This window comes from Penicillium antarcticum (assembly GCF_028974205.1).
Source record: "Penicillium antarcticum strain IBT 31339 chromosome Unknown utg000005l_segment0_segment0, whole genome shotgun sequence".
NCBI lineage: Eukaryota > Fungi > Ascomycota > Eurotiomycetes > Eurotiales > Aspergillaceae > Penicillium > Penicillium antarcticum.
Genome location: NW_026695303.1, coordinates 2,310,191 through 2,328,410, shown reverse-complemented (window position 1 = coordinate 2,328,410; position 18,220 = coordinate 2,310,191). Strand labels below are relative to the sequence as shown.

At 50.2% G+C, this 18,220-nt stretch overlaps 10 protein-coding genes across 10 annotated transcripts; 4 read left to right on the top strand and 6 right to left on the bottom strand.

Annotated features, from left to right (window-relative positions):
* Positions 1-157: 157 nt before the first annotated feature.
* On the bottom strand, positions 158-588 carry N7508_005530 (vacuolar ATPase assembly integral membrane protein VMA21; the record flags this gene model as incomplete). Its single annotated transcript, XM_058463596.1, has 3 exons — positions 158-297; positions 352-443; positions 497-588. 3 exons carry the CDS (start codon positions 586-588, stop codon positions 158-160), a joined length of 324 nt encoding a protein of 107 aa, XP_058320074.1.
* A 346-nt stretch (positions 589-934) lies between these two features.
* Positions 935-4,276, top strand: N7508_005529 (DEAD/DEAH box helicase; the record flags this gene model as incomplete). Its single annotated transcript, XM_058463595.1, has 1 exon — positions 935-4,276. The coding sequence occupies one exon, from the start codon at positions 935-937 to the stop codon at positions 4,274-4,276; it is 3,342 nt and encodes a 1,113-aa protein (XP_058320073.1).
* A 709-nt stretch (positions 4,277-4,985) lies between these two features.
* On the bottom strand, positions 4,986-6,359 carry N7508_005528 (tRNA-dihydrouridine(20) synthase (NAD(+)); the record flags this gene model as incomplete). The annotated part of the gene is made up of 1 exon (XM_058463594.1): positions 4,986-6,359. One exon carries the CDS (start codon positions 6,357-6,359, stop codon positions 4,986-4,988), a length of 1,374 nt encoding a protein of 457 aa, XP_058320072.1.
* A 674-nt stretch (positions 6,360-7,033) lies between these two features.
* Positions 7,034-8,257, top strand: ipp1 (inorganic diphosphatase IPP1; the record flags this gene model as incomplete). The annotated part of the gene is made up of 4 exons (XM_058463593.1): positions 7,034-7,385; positions 7,450-7,569; positions 7,631-8,058; positions 8,116-8,257. The coding sequence occupies exons 1-4, from the start codon at positions 7,035-7,037 to the stop codon at positions 8,255-8,257; spliced, it is 1,041 nt and encodes a 346-aa protein (XP_058320071.1). The 5' UTR covers position 7,034.
* A 303-nt stretch (positions 8,258-8,560) lies between these two features.
* On the bottom strand, positions 8,561-8,881 carry N7508_005526 (mitochondrial 54S ribosomal mL53 protein; the record flags this gene model as incomplete). The annotated part of the gene is made up of 1 exon (XM_058463592.1): positions 8,561-8,881. One exon carries the CDS (start codon positions 8,879-8,881, stop codon positions 8,561-8,563), a length of 321 nt encoding a protein of 106 aa, XP_058320070.1.
* Positions 8,882-9,441: 560 nt separating this feature from the next.
* On the top strand, positions 9,442-10,727 carry N7508_005525 (putative protein transport membrane glycoprotein Sec20; the record flags this gene model as incomplete). Its single annotated transcript, XM_058463591.1, has 3 exons — positions 9,442-9,673; positions 9,894-10,103; positions 10,156-10,727. The coding sequence occupies 3 exons, from the start codon at positions 9,442-9,444 to the stop codon at positions 10,725-10,727; spliced, it is 1,014 nt and encodes a 337-aa protein (XP_058320069.1).
* Positions 10,728-10,972: 245 nt separating this feature from the next.
* Positions 10,973-12,314, top strand: N7508_005524 (replication factor C subunit 2; the record flags this gene model as incomplete). Its single annotated transcript, XM_058463590.1, has 4 exons — positions 10,973-11,097; positions 11,151-11,229; positions 11,285-12,100; positions 12,150-12,314. The coding sequence occupies 4 exons, from the start codon at positions 10,973-10,975 to the stop codon at positions 12,312-12,314; spliced, it is 1,185 nt and encodes a 394-aa protein (XP_058320068.1).
* Positions 12,315-12,795: 481 nt separating this feature from the next.
* On the bottom strand, positions 12,796-14,326 carry N7508_005523 (Zn(II)2Cys6 transcription factor domain-containing protein; the record flags this gene model as incomplete). The annotated part of the gene is made up of 2 exons (XM_058463589.1): positions 12,796-14,220; positions 14,270-14,326. 2 exons carry the CDS (start codon positions 14,324-14,326, stop codon positions 12,796-12,798), a joined length of 1,482 nt encoding a protein of 493 aa, XP_058320067.1.
* Positions 14,327-14,887: 561 nt separating this feature from the next.
* Positions 14,888-16,076, bottom strand: N7508_005522 (uncharacterized protein; the record flags this gene model as incomplete). Its single annotated transcript, XM_058463588.1, has 5 exons — positions 14,888-15,556; positions 15,609-15,700; positions 15,750-15,818; positions 15,910-15,931; positions 15,996-16,076. The coding sequence occupies 5 exons, from the start codon at positions 16,074-16,076 to the stop codon at positions 14,888-14,890; spliced, it is 933 nt and encodes a 310-aa protein (XP_058320066.1).
* A 192-nt stretch (positions 16,077-16,268) lies between these two features.
* Positions 16,269-17,968, bottom strand: N7508_005521 (sugar transporter family protein; the record flags this gene model as incomplete). Its single annotated transcript, XM_058463587.1, has 4 exons — positions 16,269-17,353; positions 17,404-17,596; positions 17,646-17,819; positions 17,876-17,968. 4 exons carry the CDS (start codon positions 17,966-17,968, stop codon positions 16,269-16,271), a joined length of 1,545 nt encoding a protein of 514 aa, XP_058320065.1.
* Between the last annotated feature and the right edge of the window lie 252 nt (positions 17,969-18,220).

Here is an 18,220-nt window from a genome sequence, read left to right as displayed (position 1 = left end):
TGATCTTATGATATCCAACAACACGAAGGACTTGGTCAATCTGTCTTTTTTCATTACAGATAGTTGATGTGCTTATTGTACAAATAACCCGTAGAGCTTGAATTGATACCGCAACGCCAAAGTAGAAGCCATCCACGGACCCCGTTCCATGCGGAGCTTACTGGGCTTTCTTTGAATCTGACTTGGGCTTGGCCGTCTGTCGGTCCTCTTGATCTTCTTTCCAGGCCACATAGATGTATGCGAACAGAACCACGTTGGCAGTCACGGCAGCAGTGATTCCAGCAAGTGTGGAGCTGCCTGTATTATACATCGGGTCAGAGGACGTTCTTGCAATGGAAGTGAGTTACATACCGCTGAAAATGCTGTTGACTGTCAAGAAATACATTCCAATGGGAGCAGCAACCATGGCTGCTGTAAAGCCAAGGAGCTTGTAGATAACATCACTATATCAGAGATGTATGAGAGCTGGTCTTCTATCTGGCTTCAGGTATCTTACGCAGGGACAGCGGGGGTCACATCAGAGTTGTCCTGAGCTGGAGCTTTGGCAACGTCCGCGTAGGACTGGCCATGGGGACGACGGGCAGACATTGGTGTGATTGTCAAAAAGTTCGAGAAAGTGTAGAGTGAAGTATAAGACTGAGCGATGAGTGGAACAAAGTGAAGGGCGGAGACTAGTTCCCGCAGTCACATGCCAGCATTTGATTGGTTGAGAGTATATATAGCGAGAAAATATTTTGGGATCAGACGAATTGTTATAGTAACCGATTTTATATTTCACTCTAATCTCTTCTATACTTACATGTATCGCTCATTGTCTGTTTAATCGATAGTTACACGTGATTGGCGCGTCCAGCGTTCGCGTTTCCGCCCTGGCAGAAAAAAACAGTTCCTGAGGAGCCATCAGATAGAGCCTCGACGCTATTCAAAGATCGCTATGGACCCTGTTCCTGACATTCCCCATAAAACTCCCTCGCCTGAACCCGAGTACGAAACTATAGCCACCCTCCCGCTCGCAACTCCTTCCCAGCGTTTCACGCAACCGACCCAACTCGTCGACAATCCCTACTCGCGAAATACTGTTATCCAAGTCGCCGCTTCTTCACCTACCGGCCCTTCCTCTTCCCCTCCTCGAAGGCTTCAACCGCAAGGAGGTTTACTCTCATCTCTGATTGCCCCCTCGGGAACCCAGTTCCGCCCTCCCTCCGCCGGCCCTGCCAAAAGAAAGCCGGTATTCGATCTCGACGACGGTCCAACATATCGAGGCGGTTCGTCTGAAGACGAGCAACCCCTGCGCAGTACAGACATAAAACCGGCCATGTTTGAAAAAACTTTTCGCGGCCCCGAAAAAGAAAAAATCATGGAATCCCCTGTCCGCCCCGACGCCGGTCCAATGGATCGTTTCCGTGAAATTACTGCCTCCGCAATGTACGATCCCAAGTCTGCGCCTATGAAGCGCTCTGCAGACGAGATGGGCGACTTGAACATGAAGGGCGTCGCCATGAAGAGAATTCGACAGGATATGCCCTCCCGCGCGCAGCCCGTACCGACCCCCGATATCACCTTTATCCAGGATTACCGATTGCGCATCAAGGTTGAGCGCATTCTCAAGATTATGCCGCACATTCCTGTACAGGTGATTATTAATGCTGTTGTACAGGCTAATGGCAATTACGATGACGCCCTCAACCTTCTGGCGGACAGTGCCCCGGCGAATGGTGTCCAGCCTGTGTTGATTGAGTCGTCTGAAGATGAATTGGCATCGCCAGCTACAACAGGCCCGGTCCCCGTGGCCAAGCAGAAGATCAAGGCCCGTGGGACTATCCAGGACAAGTGGGCTGCTATGAATCTGCCTACCAAGGCCCAGGACTCCGACGAAGAAAACAAGCCCCGGCGCCGCCTCGTCCGCGGTCCTAAATCCTCTCGCACCGCTTCGCCAGCTCGGCCTATGATGATTGATTCTGATGAGAGCCCACCAAAGAAGAAGCTTAACCGTCTGCAAAAGGGCCGCAAAATAGTCTCGCCTCGCTCGGAATCCCCCGAGGCTATGATGAGTGATTCTGATGATTCAGATGTTCAGGTTCAGGAACCCACCGCTGGCGGACTGGATTCCAAAGTCTTGAAGTTCTTCAACACTTGCGCGGTCCGTGATCTCGCCGATATTGCAGCGATCCCCGAGGATCAAGCCCAGATTATCATCAAAAACCGTCCTTTCCAGGCTCTCGATGATGTCCGCGTTGTTTCTGCTCCTGTTCCAGAGACTAGCAAGCCCAAGGGCAAGCGGGGTGGCAAAGCTCCCAAGCCAATTGGTGAGAAGATTGTCGACAAGTGTGTGGACATGTGGACTGGCTATATGGCCATCGATGCACTTGTTGCTGAAGTCGAGGCGATTGGTCAGCCAATTACCGCGGAGATGAAGAAATGGGGTGTCGACATGTTCGGCAAGAAAGAGGGTGAGCTTGAGCTCACTAAGATCCCCAACTCCAAGTCACACGATTCTGGCATCGCGACGCCTTCGTCTGATCACCAATCACCTGATGAGGATGAGGATGAGGATTCACTTGTTCCGATACGCAAATCCCGGTTCATTGGTCAGCCTGCCATCATGGCAGATGACCTCGAGATGAAAGATTACCAAGTGGTCGGAATCAATTGGTTGTCACTTCTCTTTGAGCAGGAACTGAGTTGTATCCTAGCCGATGACATGGGTCTGGGTAAGACGTGCCAGGTCATTGCTTTCCTGGCCCACCTCTTTGAGAAGGGCATCAAAGGGCCTCACCTGATTGTGGTGCCATCTTCCACCATTGAGAACTGGCTCCGTGAATTCCAGAAGTTTTGTCCAACCCTCTCGGTTATGCCTTATTATGCCGGTATCAACCAGCGAGCTGAGATCCGTGAACAAATTGAGGACAACCGTGACAATATCAATGTTGTCATTACTACTTATACTATTGCAAAGGCGAAGGTTGATGCCAAGTTCCTTCGTGATGTGGATTTCACTGTTTGTGTCTACGATGAGGGTCATATGTTGAAAAACCACCAGTCTCAGCTGTATGAAAAGCTCATTCGCATCCCTGCCCGTTTCCGACTGCTCTTGACTGGTACGCCTCTCCAGAATAACTTGCAGGAACTCGCTTCTTTGCTTGGTTTTATCCTACCGTCTGTCTTCCGTGAGCACAAGGAAGACCTCCAAGCAGTCTTTGCGAACAAGGCGAAGACTAGTGACGAGTCCCACGCAACCTTGCTTTCGGCGCAGCGTATCGAGCGTGCTAAGTCCATGCTCAAGCCATTTGTCCTTCGCCGCAAGAAGCACCAGGTCATTGATCTCCCCGCTAAGCATTCACACGTCGGCTGGTGTGAGATGAAGTCCTCTCAAATCGACATTTACGAGCACGAAAAGGACCAAGTCCGCCAACTTCTTGAAGACCGCGCAGCCGGCAAAAAGACCGGCTCCAAGTCTGCCAACATTCTCATGAAACTCCGCCAAGCAGCCATTCACCCTCTCCTCGCCCGCCGTCACTACACTGACGAGATCCTTCAAAAGATGTCCAAGGCCTGTCTCAAGGAAGACAAATGGTCCCTGTCCGACCCCAAAATCATCCTCGAAGAACTTCTCCCTTACAACGACTTCGAATGCCACCACATGTGTGTGGAGAATCCCAGCTCGCTCGGGAAATTTAAGCTCAAAAACGACGAATGGATGGACTCCGGCAAAGTAGAACACCTCCGCGAACTCCTAACTCGCTTCATCGCCAACGGAGACAGAACCCTAATCTTCTCCCAATTCACAATGGTAATGGACATCCTGGAACACGTGCTCGAAACCCTCAAAATCGAGTTCGTGCGTCTAGACGGCCGCACAAACGTTGAAGACCGCCAATCAATCCTAGACGCCTTCCATGAGCGCGAGGAAATCCCAGTCTTCCTCCTCTCCACCAAGGCAGGTGGTGCTGGTATCAATTTGGCCTGCGCGAACCGCGTTATCATCTTCGATTCATCGTTCAACCCACAGGAAGATGTTCAGGCGGAGAACCGCGCTCATCGTGTTGGTCAGACTCGTGAGGTGGAGATTTATCGTCTTGTTACTCGTGGCACCATCGAAGAGCAAATTTACTCCCTGGGACAGACTAAGCTTGCGCTTGATCAGGCTGTTGCGGGTGAGGATGAGGCTGGTGCTAAGAAGGGTGAGGAGGCTGGTATGAAGGTTGTTGAGGGGATGATGATGGCTGAGATGCAGAATGGTACTGGGCCTAAGGAGAAGGTGGTGGAGGTAGAGTGAGAGAATGAAGAAGAATGGAAGAAGCAGAATCTGAGTCTCGGTGATGCTACTCGGTTCTATTTCTGCTTGTGGTTCTTTTGTTCTGGTTAGCTGGAGAAGGTGTTTTTGGTCCGAATTTCTCACAGAAGTGGATATGGAAATGGATATGTGCTTGATGGCGATATTGAGGTTAATGGCTATGGCTACGTTTATGGCTGTGGTGGGAACATGGCATGGCATGATATGCTTATGTTCGTTTGCATGGTGAACTCTTGACATGCTGACAGTATGGCATTACTTTAGTACATGGTGTTTTTGGGTGGTTTTCTTTGAGTTGTGACTTTGATTGTGATTGTGAGGCGATTCGGTGCATATTATTATACTGTTGTGCATTACACTTAGAAATTTATTGTCTTTTGCTGTTATCTTGTTTCTTGTAGATCTTGCTCCTTTATAATTCTATCCTGTTATAGATAGACTAGTGGATGATGGAGATTGTAGTGAGATAGAGTCGAAGTAGGTAATTTATAGTGAAAATAAACATATACACCAGAGCATGTTTGTATTTTGTCAAGCGGGGAATCTATATGAATATGACAAATGATAATGGAGGAGAAAACACCTTAGATGCACCAGAAAAAATAAAAGATAGAAAACAAAACCAGTAGCTATGCATGTGGACCGAGACCGTGCTGATGATTAAAGTAAAGAAGAGGAATGTAGAGCACGATTAAGCGGCCGCCTGAGGCTGAGTCTGCGTCTGAGTCTCCACGAGAGAAACAGTTACATCAACCGCGGGCTGCTCATCAACCTTGACCTTCTGCTCAGGCTGAGAAGTCCTCCGAATAGGACCACAGCCATTGTGCACAGCGGGAGCAGCCTTAGTCCTCGCAGCACCACCACCAGCGGCACGAGCAGCCTCGGACTCCATAGCGTGCTGCACAGCCTTCGATTTGCCCTCAGCAGTCTCAGCCGAATGCGCAGAAGCAGGGGCAGAAGCAGGAACAGACTCCCACTTCTGTGAGAGATCCAAGATCTCATCAACACGCATAGCGGCGGGGACGAGATCATCGAAACTGAGGCTGCGGCAGATATCAAGATAAGTCTTGCACTGCTTAGCCTCCTTGAACTCCTTGTTCTTGCCGGGGATCAACATATTCATGAGATACTTCGTATTGCCTAGTCGGTTCTCAACCTCCAAACAGAGCTTGAGATATTCATAGACAACCTCCTTCCAGTCCGCAGCACCGCCATCCGCTTCAGCACGGAAACAGGAAGAATTCGTCTCGGCAGATGTGGCAATCATAGCCCCGTCAACGCCATACTCGCTCATCAATGCGAGTCCTTGATCGCGCGACGTGACATCGCCGTTCATGACACATGCCACACCAGCTTCGTGACAGATTTCCCTTACCATGCGGAGTTGATCGCGAATTGCGCGTTCACGGGGTCGCATTGGCGTTGTGCGGCAATGGACAGTCAAACCAGTGATACCAGTTCTAACGAGACGGGAGACAAGAGCGCGAGTTTCATCCGGTTCGGAGAGGATGCGGATCTTAACAGAGATGCCGATTTTGAAGGGCTCGCCAACTTCTTTCACGAGGGCTTCGAGGATCGAGACGAGGAGGTCGGGTGTGCGGAGGAGGGCTGCGCCCATGCCGCCGGATGTGCTGAATGGTTTGGGACAGCCTGAGTTGACGTCGATACCATCTACATCGGCTGCCACGACGCGAGCGGCTTTCACGGCTAGGTCTGGGTTTGCAGTTCCCATTTGGAAGATTAGACGGCTGGATTCGCGGGCCCGGTCAATGCGATAAATGATTGAGGCCTTGGTTGGTTTGTCTGGGCGGCCGCCGTTTGAGGGCATGCGCGTGAATTCGACTGTGCCGTTGCGTGGGTTGATGCGTCGCTCTGCGCCGATCAGAGAGCGATCGATTGTTTCGGGACCCCAGACTAGGTCTGCGCCGTATTTCAGGGCCAGGAGGCGCGAGGGGAGTTCGCCGGAGCGCACCATTGGTGCTAGCACGATCTTGTTGCGGTAGTCGACGCCGTTGGCAGGAATGGGCACGCGGGCCACTGTAGCCGGGGACATTGCGTTGGTCATTGTGCGTAGGAGTCTGATCATAGCATGCTGCGGGGTTGGGGGTGAGTCTTTTTTTTCTTTAGGAGTTCCCCGACTGATTGATATCACGTGGTGATAGGAGCGAGGCTCTTTCACGTGAGTGTCACGTGCGTCACGTCGTCACGTGGTATGAAGATTTCAAGTATTTTTACGGGTTGCGCTGGTCCGGTCTTTTTCCGGTAGCCAGCACCAATCAGTAGAGAGTATTCCCCGCCAAGGATCACGACATCAAGAATGCGATTGTTTCGTCATAGCCAACTTAGGGTTATTTAGAGTAGCAACTATATAAAACAATGGCTACTCCGTGTCATATACATGGACTTCGAGACTGTTATATGTAGACTGCGTATTCATGCCGGTATCGGCACGCACATTACGGGGTATCGGGTACTTGCAGAGTACATACTGTCAAGCAGATCATTCTGTATCATAAATGTAGCCTATAAATGCCAGTGTGTTTCTAAAGTGCACTTAGACAGGGTAGGTACCACTGTCGGGATGCCAATCTCGGAGACAAACTGTTCAGTGCCGAATCTCGGAACCACAAAAAATATCAACCTCCGACAGGGGTAAACTACTCCATCTTCCAAGTTTGTCTTGCCCAGGTCCAGTTTGTCCAAGTGTACCGCGTAATACATTAACTATCTCCTGCAGCCAATGACTCGTCCTTTGGCCCGACTGGGATTTCATACCTCCACCGCCTCCCGCCGTGTTTGGCCATCAGCAACGGTGGCTCCCCCCACTTCCACTGCCCCTCCCTCCTTTTCTTCCTTATATTCTCCCATTTCCCGTGCGGCCCAAATATCTAGACACTTTTCGTCACCTCCCAATATGTCTTACACCGTCCGCAAGATCGCCCAGCCCTACACCCTCGAGCACCGTGTGTTCGTCGAGAAGGATGGCGTCCCTGTCTCTCCCTTCCACGACATCCCCCTCTACGCCAATGAGCAGCAGACCATCCTGAACATGGTCGTCGAGATCCCTCGCTGGACCAACGCTAAGCAGGAGGTAGGAGACCTCGGCTACAACATCAATTGAACCCCGTGCTGATTGCGTCACCCGAAACGAACAGATCTCCAAGGATGACTTCCTCAACCCCATCAAGCAGGACACCAAGAAGGGCAAGCTCCGTTTCGTCCGTAACTGCTTCCCCCACAAGGGTTACCTCTGGAACTACGGTGCCTTCCCCCGTGTAAGTGTGCCCTCGTGACCATAACATGCAGGAGGAGGGTAACTGACACATTTCGAATCAGACCTGGGAGGACCCCAACTCCGTCCACCCCGAGACCAAGGCCAAGGGTGACAACGACCCTCTCGATGTTTGCGAGATCGGTGAGCTTGTCGGCTATCCCGGCCAGGTCAAGCAGGTCAAGGTCCTCGGTGTCATGGCCCTGATTGACGAGGAGGAGACTGACTGGAAGATCATTGTCATCGACGTCAACGACCCTCTCGCCCCCAAGCTCAACGACATTGAGGATGTTGAGCGTCACCTCCCCGGTCTTCTGCGTGCCACCAACGAGTGGTTCCGCATCTACAAGATCCCCGACGGAAAGCCCGAGAACCAATTCGCCTTCTCCGGCGAGTGCAAGAACAAGAAGTACGCCGAGGATGTTATCCGCGAGTGCTCCGATGCCTGGGAGAAGCTCATCTCCGGCAAGGCTCCCCGCGGCGAGATCAGCCTGTAAGTTTACTTAGACTTCCATTTGCGGTCTTATACTCTTATACTAACTTATAACAGCGCCAACTCTCAGGTTGAGGGCTCCGCCGACCGTGTTGACCAGTCCGCTCTCGCTTCCATCCCCCGTGGCGAGAACCTTGCCCCTGCTCCCATTGATGGCAGCATTGACAAGTGGTTCTTCATCTCCGGTGCCGCTGTGTAAATATCTTTTTGCGAATACCAAAATCAAAATGTTAGCATAACCGCCTAGGTGGGGCCTTTATTGAATGAGAATTCTCAACATCAGGCATGTCAACATGTTGACAGCCGTCTATCAAGAAACAATCCATCCAAGTAGACATTGACCGTAGTCATTCTATACCGGTATCTCTATACCAGTAGCATAACCAACAAAATAAGACCACCAAGAATGAAAATAGAATTGATATAATATAATATAATACAATACAATGCACAGCTCAAAACACAAGACACCACCAATACATATATCAAACAAAATCACCCTCTAGCCCTTAAGACTAGCCTCACGCTGCAAAGCCCGCCCAACCCTAGAAACCTCTTCAATAACATCGCCAATCTTAAGCCCACGCTTCCCAACATCAAGAGTAAGCTCCTTCCCGCCCTTAAAGCCGATAGTCATAGTCGGGCTGGCCGTCGACTCGCGCGGCAATTGCTTGACCTGGATGTCGATGTGGGTCGGGCTGCTAGTTGGGATTGTGTTTGGTGTGCGCAGCATGCCTAGGAAGAGGCGGCAGGGTCTTGAGGCACGCATGAAGGGGTTGTAGGCTGTGCGGAAGGTGGTTATTGTGCTGATTGGGATGGTCATTTTGGCGGTAGAGGGTTAGATATTTCGGGGAGGAGGGGTTTCTATTGAGAGTTTTAGTTATTTGGTGTTCGAATGAACCATAGATGGCTTGTTTTGCTTTGATTGGAACAATGTACCTCGATGGAGGGAGTCGGGATTGACTCGGGAAGGTTTTTAAAGGTGGGTTTCCTTTCTGGACTGGGACCCGCGGAGGTTGAACAGGGGGTATCGGATATGCGTTTTGTAATGAGAGAAGTAGAATCTGATCTGATCAATATACAACAGGTCTGACAGGAAACGCGCGTGGTCAATTGCAAGTTCGCATCAACGAAGTGCCTCCGATGCGGATTGCGGTTGAGAAATGGGGCATGTTTGCTCCGAATGCAAACATAACCCGAATGACGCCCGTCAACATGGCAACTTTCGACATGCAACTTGACATATCTTGCAGACCTCGTTACTTTTTAATACTCGAGGAGACGTCGCTACGCTGTATATTTTACGCGGGAATTCTGTGCGACACCAACAGCGGCGAAAGTCAAATGCGTTAAACCGACGGGCACCACACCACTTATCGCAACATGTCCTCCACAGCAGGTCTCCAGGGCCGCCTGAAAGAGCTCTCTACATCCCTGGGCCAGATACAACCTCTCGTCAACCGACTGCACGACTTCACAGCTTCTATCGGACAAGGCGATGAGGCGCGCCTCGAGCTTGGGAGCGAGATACACTCTCGTTTGAAAGATGCCGAGCAGGAGTTGGAGTTATTACGGGTTGATGTTGAGGCACTGGACACTGGCACCGATAGCAGACGTAAGGTATCGGCTGCTCATGGCGAAAAAAGAGGCTGAGAGGGAGCGGGTTGCTTCCATGGCGGGGCGGCTGGCTGAGGAGCTGAAGAGGTGGGTTATGCTTGAAACGGCTTGTGCATGATGGGGGTTCCTCCCGGCCGTGTTGCAGCTGTTGTATTAGATGACAATTTGCTAAAATTTGTTCAGAACACGAGGCGACTTCCGAAATGCACAATTGCAAGCGAAGCGGAATGCAGAGATCGCTAAGCGGAAAGAGAGAGAATTGCTATTATCGCGGTCAACGAAGTCCGAGAAAAAGCAGCCATCTGAACGATTCACACAAGATGACCTTGTTCTCAATGCTTCGAATGACGTGACATCTGCTCTGCGCAGAACACATCAACTGATGCAGGCCGAGCTTTCTCGCAGTGCATTTGCTCAGGAAACCCTTGGTAAGCTTGTTTGGCTTTATTAGCTCCGTTGGATACTAATCCGTCTGAATAGATCAATCCACAGTTGCTATCAACTCCCTGTCCGAGTCCTACAGCGGTCTCGATACACTTCTCTCATCATCTCGCAGCCTTGCTAATTCTCTTCTCCGCTCCCAAAAATCTGATACCTGGTACCTTGAGACTGCATTCTATGTTCTTATCGGAACTATTACGTGGCTTGTCTTCCGACGGGTCCTATATGGACCTCTTTGGTGGCTCCTGTGGCTCCCATTGAAGCTCATTGCTCGCGTTGTATTTGCAGCTCTAGGTGTGGCTGGATTGTCCAGTACAGCTGTGCAATCATCTGCAGACTCAATTTCTGGCGATTTCTCGTCTCGTATTCACGAAACAGCTACCGCTGTTATGGGAGGCACCGTGACATCCTCTGCTGCTTGGGAAGAACCACCAGTACCAGCTGACACAGATCGTGTGATCGATGAAATTGGTCGTATGGTTGAAAAAGGCAAAGAAGAAAGCACTGGCATTGATGATATAACCCCCGAGGAGAGAGAGAGGCAAGATGCACTTCCTCGGAATACGAAGAAGAGGATGTATGAGGATGAGCCTGTGCGGGATGAGCTATAGACCATGTTAAGTACATTAACTATGCATGCTACCAAGAGGGAGCAACCTTTTTATCTGCAATGCGCTTCACCGTAGTAAAGAAATGACCCGTTCGAGAGCTGAAGTATAGTTGGTCGCTCTGATTGGTCAATTGTTTAAGTGCTGCGCGTATCACGTGGAGACGCGTCTTGGTTGTGGATGGCGTCGAGATCTTGAACACATCAGCTTCGGAACCACTCTCACCTTCAAGTCTGGGCTTTAATAACATGGCTTCGTCATTCTTCAACAACAAGGCCCACGCCGCTGCCGTCGCAGCTTCCAGTAGCTCCAAGGCCAAAGCTGGCGACAACAAGGAAGACTCGACCCGACTGCAGCCATGGGTTGAAAAATAGTACGCCAATGCTCCATCCAAAGCTTCAAGACCCGCAAACTCACATATGCCAGCCGCCCCAAGACCCTCGATGATGTCGCCGCACAAGATCACACAACAAAAGTCCTTCAGCGCACCCTGCAAGCATCCAATGTTCGTCCCTAACACAACACCCAACTCACCAAACCCATTAACTAACACCCCCAAGCTCCCCCACATGCTCTTCTACGGACCACCAGGAACTGGAAAAACATCCACAATTCTAGCCCTAGCCAAATCCCTCTTCGGACCCGCCCTCTACCGCTCCCGCATCCTAGAACTGAACGCCTCAGACGAGCGCGGCATCGGCATAGTCCGCGACAAAGTCAAAAACTTCGCCCGAGCCCAGCTCTCCCAACCAACAGGCCTAGACGCCGCCTATCGCGCGCAGTACCCCTGCCCACCCTTCAAGATCATCATCCTGGACGAGGCCGACAGCATGACGCAAGATGCGCAGTCAGCGCTGCGTCGCACGATGGAGCAGTACAGTCGCATCACGCGTTTCTGTCTGGTTTGCAACTATGTCACGCGCATTATTGAGCCGCTTGCTAGTCGGTGCAGTAAGTTCCGCTTTAAGATGCTTGATAATAGTGCTGCTGGGGAGCGTGTTGCTGGTATTGCTGAGGCTGAGGGGTTGACTCTTGAGGATGGGGTTATTGATACACTTATTCGGTGTGGTGAGGGTGATTTGCGGAGGGCTATTACTTATTTACAGAGTGCGGCGCGGTTGGTTGGGGCTACTAAGCCTGTAAGTGCGGGTAAGGATGGTGATGATGATGCTGAGATGACTGATGCTGGGAGTGAGGGGAGGATTATTACTGTGCGGAGTATTGAGGAGATTGCTGGTGTTGTGCCGGAGAGTATTCTTGATTCCCTATTCCAGGCCATGCAGCCTAAGAAGGGTGTTTCTTCATATGAGGCTGTTTCTGGTGTTGTTACGGATCTTGTTGCGGATGGGTGGAGTGCTACTCAGCTTCTTGGTCAGGTCTGTGTTTCTGTTCCCTAGATTGGTGATATCAACTGACCTGTTTCAGCTCTACCGTCGTGTTGTCTTCAACGAGGCAATCCCCGATATTCAAAAGAATAAGATCGTCATGCTCTTCTCCGAGATGGATAAGCGCCTGGTCGATGGCTCTGATGAGCACTTGTCCATGTTGGACCTGGCGCTGCGGATCTCCGGCATCCTGGGTGGAAATTGATCGGGACCAGTTCTCTACAAAGCCAGTTCAGGTCCGTCGGCACAACCCACCCTATTACTCGATCCTGGGATTCACGGACCTGGACTGGATGAATAGATGGCGTTCGGAATCGAGATGATTCCCATGTTTCAGGCGTTGCATATGAAGTTCTAGCATTTAGTTTCTTGTTAAAATGGAATGATCATGATACCCTTCCAATGCGATAGCGTGTCTGAATTCAGCTATGTACACGTAGCTTTGAGTGAGCAACAGAAGAGTGCAGTCCCGTGCGAGATATAGAACTGAGACCCTGTACTCCATGGTATCCTACGAAAATCTTAAGTTGGATGAAGTCTTGCGGCGTTATCGTAGAAGAAGAACATAACCTTCTTCTTCCCCATGCTGACAGTTCTTGGTTACCAATTCTTTCTCCGTGGCCTTGTTTGAGAGCGAGCCTGACTCTAAATATATAAACAACTTATATCAGAGACCCCAAAGTTTATTAATACTGCATGACCACGCTTTCCCAGTCCTGGTGCTCCGTATATACCTTTCCCTCGTTGTTCGAATTCGAACAACGATAATGAATGCAGATTTTTGGATTTCCAAGCAAGAATTCCACACGTATTGAATCTATACGCGAGGTTTCAGGAATGATATCTTCTTGAGTGAAGCCCTCCGATTCAACCTGAATCATTCGTTCAATGACGAACGCCGTGTTAGCCATAGACCACTTGCCCTTTGAATAAGGGACGATTTTCAAAAGCTTGAGTGCCACATGTCTTGTATCCCAGTCCCGACACTTCAATGCACAAAACACAAGTGGCGTGACAATCCCCATCCAGATATCTGGACGTGGGTCCAATAGCAACTTGCCGGCCAGCTGGATAGTCTGTTGAAATAGTGGAAGGCATTCATCGTATCTAGTCTCGCCATCCTCAAGCTTGTCGTCCATCGAAATCCTGATGAATAGAACTCGACACCAAATATCAAGAAACGAGATCATCCTTTCTGCTCGAGCCACATCTCCATGTTTACATGACTCCCCAAGCAACATTTTCCAAGACTGAAGCTTCTTTAAAAGCGTCACCGCAACACCTACCCGCTTCGTGCTATCCCCATCCTCAGGCCTCGACCTAATCTGCAAAGCCAACCATCCAATACCAACAACAAAACCCGCAGTTTGCTCCGTATCAACTATAGACTCAACGATCGGAACCCGAGAAGCCATCACCTCAGGAAGAGTCAAATTAGCATACATATCACCATCCCTCAACGAAAACCAACGCAATTTATTCTGTGTAAACGCCTGCAGCAGTCGAGTCCCTAGAGCACTGTTCCTCAAGCCCACACTCTGCCATTGATCCAGAAGTCTCCATCCAGATCCAAGATGATAACTCGTTGCCCGGGCATCACCTTGGATCATAGATAACGCCCCTAGGACAATGCAAGAACATAGCACTGTCTCTACCTCCGCGCTGCTGGAAAGACCACTCGAGAGTGTTTGCCGTAGATGACCGTAGGCCTTGCTACACTGTTGCAGTGGCAACGATTGATTTTCACGGCCGAGTTTTCTGATATCGTTGTTCCAGTGCATGGCGCCGACTCCGATTGCTGCATGCCGGACTGCGGGCTGGGACTCGCCGACTTGGTGGACCAGATGGTCCCAGAATGCGCGACTGAAGTAGCTGGCAACTTGCTTGGAGGTATTTTGGCGGAAGAAGTTTAGATAAGTGCGCTCTTCCCCTGAGAGGCTGGCTTGGCTTGGCTCTATTAGTGAAGCCACAATCATGGAGTTTGCCGGGTATCGTTGTTGGTTTGATATGCTGATTGTTGGTTCTTGAAATTTGTATCGCTTGACTCCGTTGCCGATGCAAGGTACCTTCAGGCGTGTACATCGTGAGCATGTTGGTTTCACTTCGTCGCACTGTTTTTGTTCTGTTAGCTTGTTTTCTATGTAAATGAGGGCTTCCTACCTTCTTCTTTTGCTTGCGACAGCTCTCGCAGGCGCGACTTGATGGGACTCCGGGCATGTTATCCTACTTCGAGGTGTTGTTTCCAGCAATTATTGGAATGCCATACAATGAAGACTTATGGCAGCTTCGCGAACTCTTAATCCGGGAGAGGGGTAAGGTAAATAGGCTTCAAAACCGGCCCCAAAACCGACTCTAGGCATGTTAGCAGTGCGCAGGGCCCCTGAACTACAATTGGCGGTCACTTAAAGTGGAATTATTTTTGTCCAGTTGTTGGTTCCGGTCTCAGCCTCTCGCATCATAGCGCATAACATTTTAACTAAGGTTATATTTAGCTTCTTACTATCCCGTGTCTGGCTGCAGCAGATATATTAATAGTTGACCATTGTCTGGAAAAATCACAAAATAGAATTCATTGCATTGAACAACGTGGTGTTCGCGGTACGTTGAGCATGACCAGAACATTGCCATACATAGACACCTTGTAGCGTCCATCTAGTTGGAAGTCTACGTCAAAGTGGGGCTTTTGAAAGCAATGCATGTGTCGTTGGCTAATTCATGGAATCCTATATATATCTAAACCCGACATTTACCAAATGTAAACAAATCTACAATAACGGCTCACTCCGACCCAAGAAGATCAGAAAGCTTATCCAAATAAGCATGAGGCTTAACATCCCCAGAAACAAAATCCTCCGCAGAAGAAACACCAGTCAGCACACCAAGTGTACCACCAAGCTTCCCCTCAAGCCCAAAGCGAATATCAGTATTAGCCCGATCACCGACCATGCAAGCACGGCTCCGATCGAACTGGAACTTGCCCTCAATAGCATCCATCATAGCCTGACTAGGCTTTCCAAGCGCAACAGGCTCCTTGTTCAACATCATGATAAGCGGCGCACTCATAGAGCCAGCACCAGGGAAGAGAGTCCCGGAGTTGGGCAATGTGGAGTCGATGTTAGTTGCGAGAAAGATGGCACCACGCTTGATGTAGTGGTATGCGAGTGCGATCTTAAGGTAGTTCATGTGGAAGTCCAGACCGACAAGGACGACTCCGACTTCTGGGTCTATGATTGATCCATCACCTGCTGCGATCTTCTTGTAGTCCTCTGGTGTGACGTCGCGGCGGTAGGCTGGGTCTGTGCCGCCAATGAAGGGAACGTTCTCCGATTGGAGCTCTTGCTCGATGCCCGTTTCACCGATCACGTAGACTTTGCGTTTGTTTTCGGGGAGTTTCAGGATGCGGGAGATGTAAATGGAGGAGCTGTATGATGAGGAGAAGATTTCTTCCTACTTGGTGTGAGTTGTTCAGGTTGGTTCTTGGCTTATGAAGTTGACTTACCACTGTGCTGGGAATACCGAGGCCCTCCAATTTCTTGCGGTAGTCGGCGCGCGACTTGGTGCTGTTGTTTGTCACGAAGACGACTTGCTTTCCTGCGCCGGGGTCAGCTTCTGCTTTCATCCACCCTTGATGTAGGCGTACCATTCTTCCGAAGAAGCTCCAATGTCTCTACTGTCCCGGGAAACAGGTGGTCACCAGACCATAACACTCCTATGTCACTATCTTCTCAGCTATTGTTGCAACGCGGGGCTCGCGGGGGATCGGAGTGAAAGCCAAGATTCACAGAACGTGGGATACTGACCATCGCAGTCGAAAAGGAATACCTATGAATGATACTGTCAGCAATTGGACTCTCGGACATTCAGCGCGATCATATGCGGGGCTTACATCGAACTTTGATAGAAATTCATTGAGACCGGCCTTGTCGCCGGTCAGATAGCGGGGCGTATGCGCAGACAGTTCCGCCATTATGCGAGAGATATGGAAAGAATACAGAAACAGAATGCAAGAGGAAGACAAGAGAAGAAGTAGAAATGCCTTCAGCTTTGAGTCCGTCCGACCCGAAGTGAATCTCCGGTGAATCGTAGGGCCGCGGTTTCCGCGGGGGTTGTTCTTGGCATTCATTTCTCAACTATATACATAACTTCTTCAACTTCCTTCCTACGCAATGTGCTCTGTCTGAGGCTTGTCTTCATAATCTCTTGCATCTTCTTGTTTCTGGAACTGGTGCTGTCCAATCTCCGCCAAACTCACCCCTTGCGCGCGCAATGTCTCCAACCGCAGAGCATCCTCTGCCTCTTCGTCTCTCTCCTCCTGCGACATTTCAGGTCCCCAGAAGAGGAAGAACAAAATGAATGCCCAGACTGCGCCCATGAAGATGGCAATGACCTTGCCATAGTTGAAACGTGCCTTTCCATTTGGCCCAGGCGGTAATGGAAACCGCTCGCCAATGATAGATTGAATCGTGGCCGACGCAGATGATCCAAGGTTACCCAGCTGATAGGTCAATCCCACCATAAGAGACCTGAGTGCGATGGGAGAGAGTTCGAGGAGATGAATTGGCATCGGACCCCAGACACCACCAACAAAGAATTGCTCGAAGAAAGCACAAGCGGCCAACGACATGTTTCGAGGCAAGACGTACGCCGGGATAATGGCACCTCCCACAACGCACGACACAAGCATGGTAAGACGTCGACCAAAGAAAGTACTGATATAGCCAATTGTGCAACCACCGATTAAAGCACCGATCTGACCTACAACAGTGATGACTGTGGTCTGAGTCGCATCCATACCAACTTGATCTTTCAAGAAGGTCGGATAGAAGTCCTGGCTACCATGGGAACATGAGTTAAAGCCTGTCATCAACACAATCAGGTAGATGAACAAGACCCAGTTATCGCGAAGAGCCCGTCCAGCATCGCGGAGGAATAATTTCAAGCCCATTGCATGGGTACCATCAGGACTGGCTGCATGGGCTCGTGCCTCACGCTCTGCTTTCATAACTTGGAAGTGGTTCGTCTCTGGCAAGCACCAGCGAAACGCGATGATGAGTACTGGCGGGCCTGCACCGAACCAAAACAGACTTCTCCAGCCATGAGTCGTTGTCGGCACAAGGGCACGATAAAAAGCTGCGGCAAGAAGATAACCTGTTGCATAGCCCATCTCGAAAAGACCGGAGAGTAAGCCGCGAGCTTCGTATGGGAGGTCTTCAAGAGCGGTGGCTGCTGCTGGACCGAATAGCCCTGAAGATGTCAATAGATGACAGTCAAAGGACGCCGGGTTGAAGACATACCTCCCATCGCAATACCATAAAGAGCACGCACGCCCAAGAACTGGGGAAGTGTCTGGCAAAATCCTGAGCATAACTCAAGTATGATGAACAGAAACAGGTTGATAATCATTGGCCATTTCCGTCCATATCTATCTGCCAGAACCCCGAAGATGACAGCGCCAACCGACCGCAGCATAAGCGTAACTGTCATACCCTTGTGAACGTCAGCAGTGTTGCAGGTATACATGGCCGAGAGAACTTACCCACGAAACATCCGAATACGATACATCAAACGCCTCAGAGATTTCCGTGACTGTCATGGACACCGTGAAGAAGTCAAATGAATCCCATGTCCACCCAAGAAAACCAGCTGCAAACATGAGCCATTGATGGGAGGTCAATTCTCTCAGGATGGCATATGGGTTTCTCAGCTTGTTCTGTGGGGACTGGTTAGCAGTCCGACCACAGATCAGACTTGGGTATGCGAACTGACCTTTGGTGGACTCAAACTTGACACGCGTGTCGCAAAATACCGGAAGATTTGGCTAGGTGAATAGAACCACCCAGCTGCCATATGATTCCTCATGATGAAGGTTTATTGGCGCAGGTAATACCTGCTATGTTTATCGCACGACGCCATCCTTTTATATTCTCGCATTACCGAGGATATGACGATCCTATACCCGGACACGAAGAACTCGACCTTTTTTCTCTATGCATGGATGTCTTGGCTAATGACAACTAACCACATAGAACTGCATTGCACCGGCCATCGCTGTCTATCGCGCCCCCATGAATACCTTAATCCAGCGAATCACCACAATAGAGGCTTACTTCC